The 14,130-nt window shown below is 45.4% G+C and overlaps 1 protein-coding gene across 1 annotated transcript in view; it reads left to right on the top strand.

Annotated features, from left to right (window-relative positions):
- Positions 1–14,130, top strand: part of TGFA (transforming growth factor alpha) — a 97,563-nt gene that overhangs the window by 72,353 nt on the left and 11,080 nt on the right. Inside the window, exon 3 of the mRNA XM_037526838.2 lies at positions 4,874–4,991. Coding sequence (XP_037382735.2) covers positions 4,874–4,991 — 118 coding nt within the window. The remainder of the gene's footprint in view (positions 1–4,873; positions 4,992–14,130) is intronic.

Here is a 14,130-nt window from a genome sequence, read left to right as displayed (position 1 = left end):
TTATGTCCTCATTTTTAAGTATTCTCTGTGGTCAGCCTTAATAGTGAATGAGTGAGTCGTTATATTTATCTCACCCCCACAACACACCCAAAACGGCAAAATCGAGTTCCCCTTGTTGGTCAGTAGCCCTTGGGAACAAGATAAATTTCCTACTCCTATAAATGTGATGGGGCTTTCTTTTCTGTTCTCTGCTGACTCCCTCTGCTCATTTGGAAACTGCCCCCTTGTACTTGGTGCCCACTTAACGCGGCCTCAGGAAGGGCCCCAAGTGTTTTCTTCTCCGATGGGGTGCTCCTCTGTGGTGAAGGTCAAAGGTATTGCCACATTTGCTACTGACCATGCTTCTCCTCTTTGGGATCCCTTATAAAGCAGATAAGAATTATTATTCTCCCCCAGATGCCCAGGGCTGAATCCCATCGGCTTCTCTAAGCCCTGCTGCAGCGCTCCCCCACCCTGGTGTCAGCCTCCTAACCAGCCTTTTCCTGGGCGCACCTGCGCACTTTGCAGGTCATGAATTGCCCGTGTGAGTTTAGCATTCCATCCCTGGAAAACGGGCCTGGCAGAGGCCCGCAACAAGCCTCCCCTGGTCCAGCACTGAGCCCAGACTGTGAATGACTCTCACCTGGCGCCAGGATAGGAGGAGGCCTTGGCACCTGGGCGTGGCAGAGTACAGACCCCACTACTGACTCCCATCTTCATTAACTGAATCTGCTGCCTTTTCTCCTAGACATTCCAGAAGCATTAGTTGGTGCTGTCATTGTATAGTGTCTGAAGAGAAGATATTTAGTCCAGGGTCAAAAGCCTTAACTGAAAGTTCCTACTAAAAAGCCAAGCATCATTATTAAATTGTCTGAGAGGTAGCCATGACATTTGAGGAAGTAATGAAATGGCCATAAATGATGTAAGCTTTGCAATGAGCAGGCGTGTTCACAACTCCTGACATCTGGAGAAGAGAGTGAGGAGCCTCGGCCTCAGCTGGTTCCCACTGACCAGCTCAGCAAAAAATCCAATTAGAGCAGCTTTTAAAAAGGGGTGATTCTACCTGGTGGTGTGGACACTGCTCCCCCAGGAGCAAGGCTGTCTGAGGGAGCTGTCCAGATGGCTGCTCCCCGCCCTTCTGAACTGGAGAGCCTCCTCTTGTGAATTGAGTCCGCGGTTTTGTGCCCCTTCGATTGCTATTCCAGACCCTCTTCCCATGAGCGGGGCTGGTTTCCAGACCCCATTAGTGGATCTGTGGTCTCTGGGCAAAATTTCACAGTTTCCCCAGAGAACGGTGGTGTCTGCAAGATGTGCATTTGGTTAACATGTTGAAGAGGCCTCTCATAAATTTCAGAGCAACAGGAACTGAACAACTTTGAAACTCCAGCTGCAGATGGGCTCAGTGTGAGATATGCTCTGAGCACCGGAACATTTGATTTTCCCATCAGCCCCCAACACTAATGAGACCCCGCGCCTGGGGGAGCCAGTGCAGGGCCCTGAGCTGCTCCCCACCTGGCCCTCCCAGGGGCCTCCTTGGAGGTTCCCTGTCGCCCTTCACTGTCTTCCTTTCTTCAGTGACTATTGTTTTTTCATTTAAGTATCTGGATCTTTCCTTCGTTCACTTGGGAATTCCTTGAGTCTTCAGAAAGGAGATTGAAAAACGAGGGAGAAAGGAAAGACTGGTGAGAAAGATAGAGAGTAGACGAAGGAGAGGAAGGGACAAAAAGTGAGGAGCTGAAAGACTCATTCTCTGGGAAGATGCTTCAAATTCGGGGGTTTCTTTGGGAAGCTCATTTTTATAAAATAAGTAGAGGCAGTTGCTTGGCACCCCTGGGGAGCTGGTGCTAAGTTACTGAGCAAATCCCCCACCTGTTGTGACCACCAACCTTGCCTGTTAGATTCTGAGGTGCTGTTGAGAAACCCCCCCCCCACCCCTGCCCTGCTCCTCCTGAGCCTTTGGGAAGCTCTGGGCTTGTCTGTGCCAGCTGATCATGCTGCAATGTTGGGGTTTTCTTTGTTGATTCTGATGGTATCTGAGGCAAACGCCTTCAAAAACCCCAAAATAAGGGCAGTTACTACCCCCCTCCTTGTGGCAGGCTTCACATTTGACGCAGGGCTTTTAGGTGCTGTCTCTCCATCTGTCTCCCTCCCTCTCTCCTCCTCCCTTCTTTTCCTTCCAGGCTGTCTCCTCCCCTGCATCCCCCAACAGACTTACACACCTCTTACCCATTTGCATCCCCTTTTTATGGTACGTCTTTTTATAAAGCCTCCTCAGGTCATTAATGAGAAGAGGCAAATTTCCATAAATACAGGTTAAGTGAGACAGTGGCATGGAGTCCACGCCTCACCAGTTTGGAGGGCAGCGTTGCCAAAAGACAGATCCAGAGCTTTTCCTTGAGTGCACTTCTATTGACCTGGCCCCTTACCCCAAAGAACTGTAGCAGATTTCAGGCATCAGTGTCACACAGGAGTTTGAAGAACTGGAAGATCATCAGTTCTAAAAAAGATCCCTTTCAGCCTCCCTGTCATATTAATGTTTCTATGAGGACTTTTGTCTCCATCCTTCATTTCCTGTGTAATCCAAGCCTGAGTCTGAAACATTAGCCTATGTCAGAATTACCTGGAGGGCAAACGTATTCTATATCAATGATCTCAACACGCCTTACTTTAAAATTCACCTGAGAGCTTGTCACACAGATTCCTGGGCCCCACCCCACAGATGCTAAGTCAGCAGGTCTGGGATGGGGTCCAGGAATCTGGCTTCCTAACGAGCTCCCAGGATGTGAAGCTGCAGGTGCACAGACCATACCTTGAGAAGGCTGGCTCCAAGCCGTGTCAAGGGGCTCCCTCTAGCTGCTTGGACACGGTTGTCTAAAGCCCTTTGGTGGAGCTTATTAAAAGCCTTTTCAAATTAAATGAAATCAAATTCGATGCTCTAGTCTCCAGCCCCTTCACCTCTCCATATTTCCTCCATCGTGAGTTTAGTGAGCACAGAAGAGCCAGTTACGTGAACTCCATACCCTTCCAGTCTCAACTTAACATCCCAGTGTACACTGTCACTGAGTGACCGAGTCCATTCATCAGCCACTCCAGCCTGGGACTCAAAGGTAACGGCAATCAGCCAAGCTCATTGGACCCCATGCTCTGGAAGCTGCTTCTACACAGACACCAGCTGCATCCCAGAGCAGGGGGACTGGCTGTCCTGGGTGGACATCTCCACCTGGTTTTGGGTTGCCCCACCTGTCCTCACAGTTGAAAGTTACAATCAATCATTAGGGGCTGACAGAGACCTTGGGCTTTTGGTTACACTTCTTTGAATTTATGGCAGAGGAGGGAAATGATGTACTCTGTGGTCTTACCACATGTGGGCATCTTTGGCATCTGGGATTGTCAGTGGTAATAGGAAAGCTGACAGCTGAGTGGTATGGACCAATTTGTTGAGAACAGTACTTGAGGTTGCCTCCTTCAACCTCAAAGCCAACGTGGGGGTGGGGGGGGACTCCCCTCCTTATTGAGGCAGAGTCAAGCTGGGACAGCCCAAATGCTTCATCCAGGTGGGAGAGGCAGGATTCAAACCCATGTCTCTCTGCTTCAAAGGCCCAGGCTCATAACCACTAAGTACTACTCTCTCACTGTCCACAGCATTTATATTTTTAGCTCCTGCTATTTCCACTCAATTATGAGATTTCCACAATTATGAGACTCCTAGAAGCAATTCTTGAATAGAGAGAGCCAGCAATGTGAGTTCAATATTTAGTGGTTGTCTAAAACCCACAATACAGAATGGTCTGTCCTTTCTCAAAAAGCAAGGACTCCAAGAACATGTTCTTTCCAAAAACAGTAAGTGGAAAAGACGCACTTCCCAAATCCCCAACACAAATGTAAGAGGACCCTTTGAAAGAAGCCATGGAAAGTACATCCATTATGCCATCTTGAAATAGCTGCCTGCTGTGTCTCAAGTGTCATTTGGATTAAATAAGATAATTGATTGGCACCTAATACAATAAATCCAAAGTCATGTCTCTCAGTCTAGCCAGAGGTGTTCACGTGTTGTTCTTTACAGTTCTCCTCGCTGGCTAGTTATTTTTATTCCTGTCTGAAAGCCAGGGAAGGAATTCCCTGAGAGGTTTGGTGATACTCCAGGCTCTGGAGAGTGATGGGCTGTGAGTAGAACCCATCTCTACCCCAACTCTTTTCCCTGCCCCACCCCCCTTGGCTTGCCCAGTACTGCCCATACCAGCTCCTGGATGGACTTCTGGGCCTCAGGCCATCCTGTACTGCCATGCCTTTTCTCACCTCCTTAGAGGAACCCTGCTACCCTTTTCGCATATATCCTCCCCAGACTTTTTCTTTCTGTCTGAATTGCTTCATGTTTAAATGTTTAGTAGAATCCTATGATACAGACCATATTGGAAACATACTTGTTTCACTTGCAATATTATGTCACAAACATCTTTTTGCATTTTCAATCGTTTGTCTTCAGCATCAATTTAATGACTCTATTGTGCTCTTATATCTTTCTTCTGGTCTTTCGTGTTTAAAACAGATTTTTAGGAAGGCTGTCTTTAAAAAGTAAAATTAGATTGCTCTGGGTAATAGGCTTTAAATAGTAAAGTTGCTCTGGTGTCTTTGAATTATACTGAATCTTTTGGAGAGATTGCTACTTTCCACAAAAGTGAATAAACAAAGCCCTGCTGCAGAGCACGGGATGCAGGAGGCTCTCTGGTTCTGGACTGGCCATTAGAAAGTGAGTGTAGAGGAAGGAAGCTCAGGTGGGGACCAGAAATCCTAGCTCTCAGGGCTCCACCCCTTCTTGATCAGAGAGGTAGGGGTTGGGGGACCTGTCTTCATTATGCAGTGGATCTGAGCCAAATGTCTTTTCTCTCCCCAGCAGATCCCCCTGTGGCCGCAGCTGTGGTGTCCCATTTTAATGAATGCCCGGATTCCCACAGTCAGTTTTGCTTCCATGGAACCTGCAGGTTTTTGGTGCAGGAGGAGAAGCCAGCATGTGTGTAAGTGTCCCCTGGTGTCCTGGGGGGTGGGCAGCCCAGTTCAAAGAGCAATCACCTCCATCAGGTGTGCCTGAGGCCCCTGGAACCAGACATGTGAGATGATCGGGACAGCTGAGGGACCCTTTGCTTCAATCCAGATGGCTAAAAATCCAAATTTAAGGGCCCCATCCAGAACCACTGAGGCAGAAACCTTGAGGGGAGTGGAACCTGGGGACCTGCATTTGTTTACCAAACAGCTCATGCCATTCCTGGGTTCAGCAAATTCCTGGATTCAAGTTAAGTGCACTACCTAGAATTTCTAGAAGGAAAGGCATTGGGCTGGATCCCTTTGAGTGACCAGGGTCTGTAGGATGAGGTTTCTACCCTCCAGCATCATTACAGGAGGCTAATAAAATTAGCTGCAAGTGCACACAAACTTAAGTGGTAACTGGACAAAGAACAAACTTGGAAATAAAAATGCATGCCTATTCCCACGTCAGGCCCAGCATGAGCTCCCTGGAGCTTCCTAAAGAGTAGCTAACTAAGTCCACCCCAACCAACTGACTCGAAACTCCAGGAAAGAGACTCAGGAATCACATTAGTCAAGAGCCACTGGTGACTGCCATAGTCAGCCAGACCAGGGAGGAAAGGCGCTTGAGGAAAGCATCCCAGAGCAGGTAATAGGATTTGTTTCATCAGGATGAACAGAAAGTTTACTCCAAAGTGAGAGAGTCTGGGGACCTGCTGTTGCAAGTCAGAGCAGCTACAGCAGTGTGGAGATGAGACTGGAGTCAGATCAGAGGCCAACGCCTATTGGAAGAGGGGCTTTATTCTCTAGGCATAATGGGAGCCATGCTGGTTTTGGAAAGGGATGTTTTCAGATAATTAATCTGTCCATTATAGATTACTGTTAAGTGGCCCATACTCAACGTTGGCATTCTTGGCATTTGGAGCTAGAAAATTCTTAGTTTAGGGAGCCATTAGCAGCACCCCTGACCTCCACCCCCTAAATGCCAGTAGCACTGCCACCATAACCCTATCGAGACAATCAAAAATGTCTCCAGAAGATAAAATTTGGCCACTTGTGAGAACACAGATGGAGCTAGAGGGGATTATGCTAAGTGATATAAGCCTGAAGAAGAAAGACAAATGCAGTGTGATTTCACTCATTTCTGAAATATTAAAAAAGAAAAAGATAAAACAAACCCTTAGACTCTGACAACAGAATAGTGGTTACCTAAGGTGAAAGAGGGGGAAAGGAATGGGGGTGGAGGGAGGCAATTGGTTGATGGTGGATAGTGACTGGGCATGTGGTGGTGGCCATGGAGAGGTGAGAAAATGTATCCCCAGAAGGTATACAGTGTTGTAAACTAATGTCACCTCAATAAATATCAATAGATAAAAAAGAAATTGCCTGAGGTGGAGAAAGGGGGTGGCCCCAATCACTGATCTATATGACAATGCCATTTCTATAGCACAAAAATGGTTGAGGGCCTCCCCTGGTGGCGCAGCTGTTGAGCGCTGGGCTGTGAAGCTGCCCGCAGCCTCTGCAGCGCCGGTTCGATCCCCGGCCACCGGCGAGGGTCCCACATGGCGGCTCAGACTCCTCCTGCCGTGCCCGCTGCTCCCCTCAGCAGTGTACTTCGTCGGTCTGCCTGTTCTGCTCCCAGCTCTGGCTCTGGTGAATTCTCTTACCCTCCCGCGCTTCTGACTGTACCCAGTGCTAGTATAAATAAATAAATAAATAAATCTTTTAAAAAAAAAAAAAGAAAGAAAGAAAGATTTAAAAAAATGCTTTAAAAAAAATGGTTGAAAGCCAGCAATTTCATATGGCCCAACCTAACCCCAGTAAATAATACTGAACTTTTGCTTATTGCCATGCGCTCTCCATGCGTTCACGCTTGTAATCCCCGCAACGATCCCTGAGGTAGGCACAGAGAAGTTACCCCTAGGTCACATAGCAGAGCTCTGGCTCCTGAAGCAGAGTCCACGATGTTTAAATGTATCAGATGCTTTAGCCTGGAAAAGCTTGGGGTCCAGGAGAGCCTTTTCCCATAAGCAGTGCAGTTAGTGCTCACCTCTTCCTGAGGCACAGCTGTCTGAACCTGAACAGGCTTACTGGCCACTTCCTCCTGGGGGGAGGACAATGTGAGGCCCCCAAGTCATGCCTCCAGAGCTAAGAAACACCCCCAGGTGAGGGCCCTCCCCACACCCTGAATACAAAGCACATGATGATAGTAGACACTGTCTTTATTCATGATTATCATTCTTGTTTAAATACACATAGAGGACCCTGGGGTGGGTTGGGGAGGCTGCTAGAATTGTTTTGTTAGTAACCAGATCACTGTGGGAAAATACTGGCCCAGAAGGCAGCTAGGAAACTCCCAGTGCAGCAGGCAGAGACATTCTTCCCTTAACATGACACAGTGCAGGGGGACCTTAGGCTGGTGTATTTATTGGACAGATCTCTTTGAGGAGACTTCTGATCAAAAGAAAGCCAGCAGCTCAATGTTTCCACCTCAGGTGCCTTCCCCACAACAGCAGGGGCAGCTGTCCACTTCCTGAGAGCTGGGTCATTAGCTGAGACAAAGTCACCCCCCTTAATTATAGCCAAGACCCCCGTCAGCTGGGTGGCTATTCTCTTATTCTCCTTAGCCTCAGTCACAAGTACTGCTGTTGGCTCAAGGGCAATCACTGTCCATCATATTCACGCGTCATCACATTTTGGTAATCAGGATGACTGTGTCTTTCCATTCACATTATAAATATTACTATTAATAATGATAGTAATAACAATAATAGCAGCTCCAAATATGAATTGTATCTATGTGCCAGGTGCAGCTGGAGCTAACTTATGGAGTCCTCACAGCACCCCTCTCAAGTAAGGTCTCCTGCCCTTATCATGTAAGTGGGCAACTGGAGGCTCAGAGAGTCCCAGATCCAGCAAATTCCAGAGCTGGAATTCAGTCCCTTCCAACCACCAAACCCCTGCTCTCAGCTTCTGCCCCAGAGGACTCTGGGGCCCAGCCTCACAAAGTTCCCCTCAAATTACTAAGTTCTTTTGTTTCCAGGAAAGGCTGATGCCTTGCCCCTGCAGGTAAACCTTCCTCCAGAAAATAGGTCAGAGTCAGTCCCCAAGCCATTGTCCTGACCACAGACTCTTACCAGTTCCTTCCTGTGTGAAGTCAGTGGGAACTGCTGAGACACCCATGCCCTTTGGAAAAGCTCATCATGTGGGAGCAGCATGGCCAGGCAAGTGCTCAGCGCTCTTCACCTCAGCGACCCACTGGATCTTGGTGGCCCAGGGGCAGTATTCAGCCCACAGTTATGTTTTATATGCAGTGGATGATGATCTTCATTGTTCTTTAATTAGTTGTCATCACTGTAGAGAAGTCAGGTTCCACATCTCCACGCTGACAACGCCCAGCTTCTCTTGAAGGAGCAGCAGAATGACAGCTCCAAGCCTGTGCTGGAACACGCAGCCTTAAGGCTGAGATGCAGGTGCACCTCCCTGCACCCCAACCCCCACCCCAGTTCTCCAGCTCCCAGCCCTGCTGCTCTCCACACTGACACAAATGTCATTCCCCCTTCATCCTGTTGCCACCTCTATTCTGTTAATGCTTGCCCACTTTATTCACTCCTGCAGCTGCCACTGGAGCTTGTAAGCTCAGGGAGGACAGGACCACACCTATACTTTTTTTGATTTCTGATACCTAAAAGAATGTTCTATTTAGTTAATTCCTACTAGACCAGAAACTCTGAATCTGCAGAGAAATCTGTTGGGGAGGAAGCAAATCATCTACCCTTCTAGGTCTGTACAGCTGGAAAATAATTAAATTGACATGAGAGATTAGAAAGAAAAAAGACAAACTTTAATTATGTGTGCATAGAATAATGGAACCTACCATCTGATCATTCCAGTGAAGTTATATAGTCTCTAGGAAGAGGGCACTAAATTTCGGAGAGAAAAACAGAACAAAGAACTTGCAATTTAAAGAAAAAGAATGTTGCAGGATTTAGCTGCGAATAAGTGGAAAAGAGACCTGCAGGCTCTCAACCTGGGATGATAAGGCAGTAAGGTTGTCTCTCATCTCCCGGATCATCACAGAATGGATTTATTTCCTGTTTTTAAGGAAAGAGATAACACACATTCTGGTCCATAAAACTGACATACCTTGATATTATGGCCGCCTCGTGGCCATATAAATTAATCCTACAGTGAGTCAAGATTACAGTCTCAGAAGAGGGAACTTTTTCTTAATACTATCATTCTTAAGCTTTGTTTTCAATATAAACAATCATCTTTCAGTTCCTGAGATTCTAAAGTGACATCTCACACTAAAATGAGGTAAAGAAAAAGAATTAAAACAAACAACTAGTCAGGGAGAGCCAAAAGTAGTGAAAATGGGCCTTAAAGATTTATGTCTAAGGAACCCCGGATTGTATTTTATGTCTCCTTTTCATAAATCCCATGGTGCTCAACTATATGAGAAAACAGGGGGGGGAAAAAGCCATAGAAATGCAAAGTTAGGGCCGCACACCATTTATTCCCTGAGGCAGAGTCCCCACACTGTTGGTTTGCTGCCTGCAAAAGCCTTCAAACAAAGGCAAACAGTTGAAAGAAGCCACCCAGGTGACTTGTTTTGAGGGTTCCAGCAGTTGGTAGCCAGCAACAACCAGTTTGAAGCTTCTCACCTGTCCCAAGTGCTGCTCCGTGACTGAACTCCCCGACTTAACTTTCCCACAGCAAAGTGTGAAAACAAATTGCTGTCAGCCAAAGAAAACATTCCACATGGTCCTGGCCACAGCGCATTCCAGTGGGATCTGACAGAGTCAAACACCCAGAGAAAAGTGACCGCCATCCCTGTGCCTGCCCAACCCAGGACACCTCCCAGGAGACTGGATGAGGAGTGGTTTTCTGCTGGTTCCTAGCCACTCCATGTAGGTCTGCTGTCATTTCAACCACCAGCAGGTGGGGGTTGGGGAGTGGCAGGAACAGAAAGTTAGGACTTCACTGCTACCCAGGTGCCTAGAGGAAATGCAACTCCTCTCCTGCCACCCCCACCAGATATTGAAAAATCAAAGCAAATACTGAGCATTGACTATCAGGCCAGATAATGCAGCAGATAAAAGCCTCACTTTGGAGGTCAGACAGACCTGAGTCTCTTATACCAGCAAATTTAAATTTTGGTCACTTTAAGTGACATGTCAAGCCTCCGTTCCTTTGCGTATAAAACGAGGATATTATAATACATGTCATAGGTCCCAGTGACCATAATGCAGAAAGGACAAGAGCCAAGAGCCACTGGACACAGGCAGACATTTAATTTAATTAGTTAAAATTTAGCCTCTCATTCTCACTAGTCACATTTCAAGTATTTATTACCTCTAGTTGGCCAGATATAGACATAGAACATAAGAGTTCAAGTTGCGGCTTCCATCGGCACTGTCACCACTATGATGCACCCATTGTTACCATCACAGTAGCCGAAGGCGGTTGTCAGGTGCTGATGAAAGTCCAGGAAAACCCATGGCTGTCCCAGGAGGCACATTGGTCAGAGCTGCCAAGGACACCCTTACTCTAGCCAGCCCACTCCTCTCCAGCCTCTGGGCAGAGAGATTATAGGGTTTGGCAGATACAGCTATTAAGAAGCCAAGAGTGGGAGCACCCAGCGCAGGTGTCACTGGGATCAGTGCCGCTAGTCCCACCAGCCTGACTCCCACCAAAGGGCACATCAGTGTTTATGAAGACAATACCTTTCAAGAGGCTTAAAAATGCTCCCATCCTTTTATTTATGTTTTAGCACCTATGTAGCCCTTCCTTTGTATCAGGCACTACTTCTTGCACTTCATAAGATACTAACTCCCTTAGTGCTCATAACAACTCTATGAGATAAGTTTTATTACTTTCACATTTTAAAGGTGCAGAATCAATGATACAGAGAGGTTAAGTAACTTGCTCAAAGCCATGTAGACAGTAAGTAGGGAATGGGATTTGAACCCATCATAATGAAATTACAAAGTCTGTGCCATGTTACACCCACTTTTGGGACTCTGGCCAGAGGAAATCATCTCAACACAAGCAAAGGTGTACACTCAACGATAATCACCTGGCAGCATTCATGACATCAAGAGTGGAAACAGAATTGCCATTTCCCCACTCTTTAAAAACACCCAGTTCCCATTTTCAGAGATTTTGATCTGGAGGATCCTGAAGGGAGACTGGACTGAGGGCTCTTCTGCCTCCCAGCTGTGCTTGGGCTGATTGGGGCAAAGATTTGCTATTCTCAGGGCTTGCTCAGCCATGCCCGGGAGCCTCATCTACCAGGCAGCAACCCAAGTATCTGCTGGGTCTCCCCTCTTTGGGGAAGTTTTCATTCAGAAGTACATTGGGCTGCCTAACTCAGTGAGACTGAGATTTGAGTATTGGCAGCTGTGACACTAAGGCTCAGAGGCATTCTTGTTGCCACAGACTCTCCTAATGGGCGAGGACCTCTGCCAGGGGTTGTTCGGAGGCAGAACTGGTTGTGAAGAGCCCAGCATGTACAGATGGTGAATGTTCATCTGGGAGGAAGAACAGGGGAAGTCAGAAAAGTGTGACCTAGCCCAGGAGGTATCCTTCTTAGTTAAGGCAGCATTGTTTGGGAGAATCTTTGCAACTTGTCACAACTACTTCAGGGAGAGCTTTTTATGAGGCAGTCAGCATGCCATTTCTTTTTGCTGTGAGGTTTGTGAATTTGTCATGAATCTTTATTCCAGAGTATCAAACCAATTTGCATTACCCCAGAAAGAGCTTCCATGAGTGATATTGGTAGTTTCTAGAAGCTCCCAGCTTCCTCATCAGTAAAACAAGGTAAATCATAGCCTAGACCTCACATGGCAGTTGTGATTGATGGGTTTAAAAGTGTCAGTTCATGTAGGAGTTTAGCCTAGTGCCTGTGATAAATGTTATATATTGGAATTGTCACTTGGCTGCTACTATGGGGGGGTGGGGGCAGGATTTCTTGGAATCCCCAGCATTGATTTATTAATTCATAGGGTTTTCAGAACCAAGTGTTTAGGGAACTGTTAGAATCATTCTGTCCCAGAGTCTGCAGGTTAGAGTAAGAACATTTCAAGTCATGTGAAATTGCCCTGTGGGATACTCACCCTCCTATAAACTGGGTCTTTACAAATATATATGCAAATCCTCACTACATTACCCTTTCCTAGGAGAATACAGCACTAATACCTACCTACAGAGAAGTCCCATTGACTTAGTTCTGGTTAGAAATCTTAACATTCATCCCAAATCTCAGGCTCCCCAGTCCATTCTGCTCAAATAGTTCAACAGTTTTGTAGAACTAGGTATTGCCCCAAAGATGATATGAAAAGAATCCTGACCAACATTGAAGGAAATGACATTACTTGAGGACCTGATTTTGTTATACATCATTTCACTTAAAGTCACAGTTTCTGAAAACCTGTTGACAATATTAGGTGAAGACTCACTATAAAATTAAATTGGTAAAAGTTAAATAGGTAATCATAGATTAGAATAATTAATTATTTTTTAAATGGCATCCTACCAAAAGCAGATTCCTTGCAATCTCTCTCAAAATCCAGTTGGTATTTTTCATAGAAATAGTACAAAAATTCCTAAAATTTGTATGGAACCATAAAATATCCCAACAGCCAAAGCAATTCCAAATAAAAAAGAACCAAAATAAAGGTATCATATTCTCTGATGTCAAACTATACTATAAAACTATAGTAATCGAAATATCATGGTATTGGTATAAAAAAGACACACAGCTCAATGGAAAAGAATTGAGCATCCAGAAATAAATCCACATGTATATGAATAATGGAGAAAGTCTCTTCAATAAGTGGTATTGGGAAAACTGTACAACCACATGCAAAAAAATGTCTTGTGGATTCAACTCAAGTGATAAGCAAAAATAAACAAATGGCACTACACCAAACTAAAAAGCTCTAAACATAAAAATAATCATCATCAAAATGAAAAGCCAACTTACTGAATGGGAGAAAATATTTGCAAATCATATATCCAACAAAAAGTTAATACGTGAAATACATAAAGAATTTATACAACTAATAAAATAAAAAGTGAGCAGAATGTACAATTCTCCTAAGCAGACATATAGATAGCCAATAAGCACATGAAAATATATTTATCACTTTATAATTAGAGAAATGTAAATCTAAACCACAATGAGCTCTCACTTCACACATCTTAGACTAGTAGCTATTATCAAAAAGGCAAAAACAAGTGTTGGTGAGGATGTAGAGAAAAGGGAACCTTCATACATTGTCTGTAGGAATATATATTGATGTAGCCACTACAGAAAATAATATGAAGATTCCTCAAAAAATTAAGAATATACAAATGTGAATTTTTAAATACTATATAAACCAAAAGTAATATATAAATTTAATGTAATCCCCATCAGAATACCAACAATATTTTTAAAATTTATATGAAACCATAAAAGAGGGTAGGTAAAATGGGTAGGTAAAAGAGGATAGGTAAAAAGGGGTCTATTGTGTGGTGACAGATGGAAACTAGACCTTTGGTGATCGTGATGTAGTTTAAACAGATGTAGAATTATAAATGCTGTGTGCCCAAAACATGTAATCAACCAATATTACCACAATAAAAATGTATTTAAAAACAAACATAACCCGGGCCTCCCTGGTGGCACAGCGGTTGAGCACTGGGCTGCGAAGCTGCCCGCAGCCTCTGCGGCGCCGGTTCAATGCCCGGCCACCCTGGGTGAGGGTCCCACATGGCACGCAGACCTCTCCTGCCACCCGCTGCTCCCCTCAGCAGTGTATCATCAGTCTGCCTGTACTGTTTCCCGCTCTGGTGAATTCTCTCACCCTCCCGCGCTTCTGACTATACCCAATGCTTGTATAAATAAATAAATAAATTAAAAAAAAAAATCATCTTAAAATGGCGATATCATTAAAAAAAAAAAACACAACCTGCCCCTGGGCCAAGCCCCCCATTCTTCTCCCTCCTAGCCTAAGTCTGTGGGTCAGTGTTCTTACTCAGTGTCTGTGATCCAGATCCTTTTTCAAGAAAAGTCATCTTCCGGATCAAGAAGATGTGGTTTAGGGCCTCCCCTGGTGGCGCAGCGGTTGAACGCTGGGCTGC

Source organism: Talpa occidentalis, unplaced genomic scaffold (assembly GCF_014898055.3).
Source record: "Talpa occidentalis isolate TD23 unplaced genomic scaffold, MPIMG_talOcc4v2.1 talOcc4.5, whole genome shotgun sequence".
In the NCBI taxonomy this organism is placed as follows: Eukaryota; Metazoa; Chordata; class Mammalia; order Eulipotyphla; family Talpidae; genus Talpa; species Talpa occidentalis.
The sequence above is the reverse complement of the archived record's forward strand: the minus strand, read 5'-3'. Positions and strand labels throughout refer to the sequence as shown.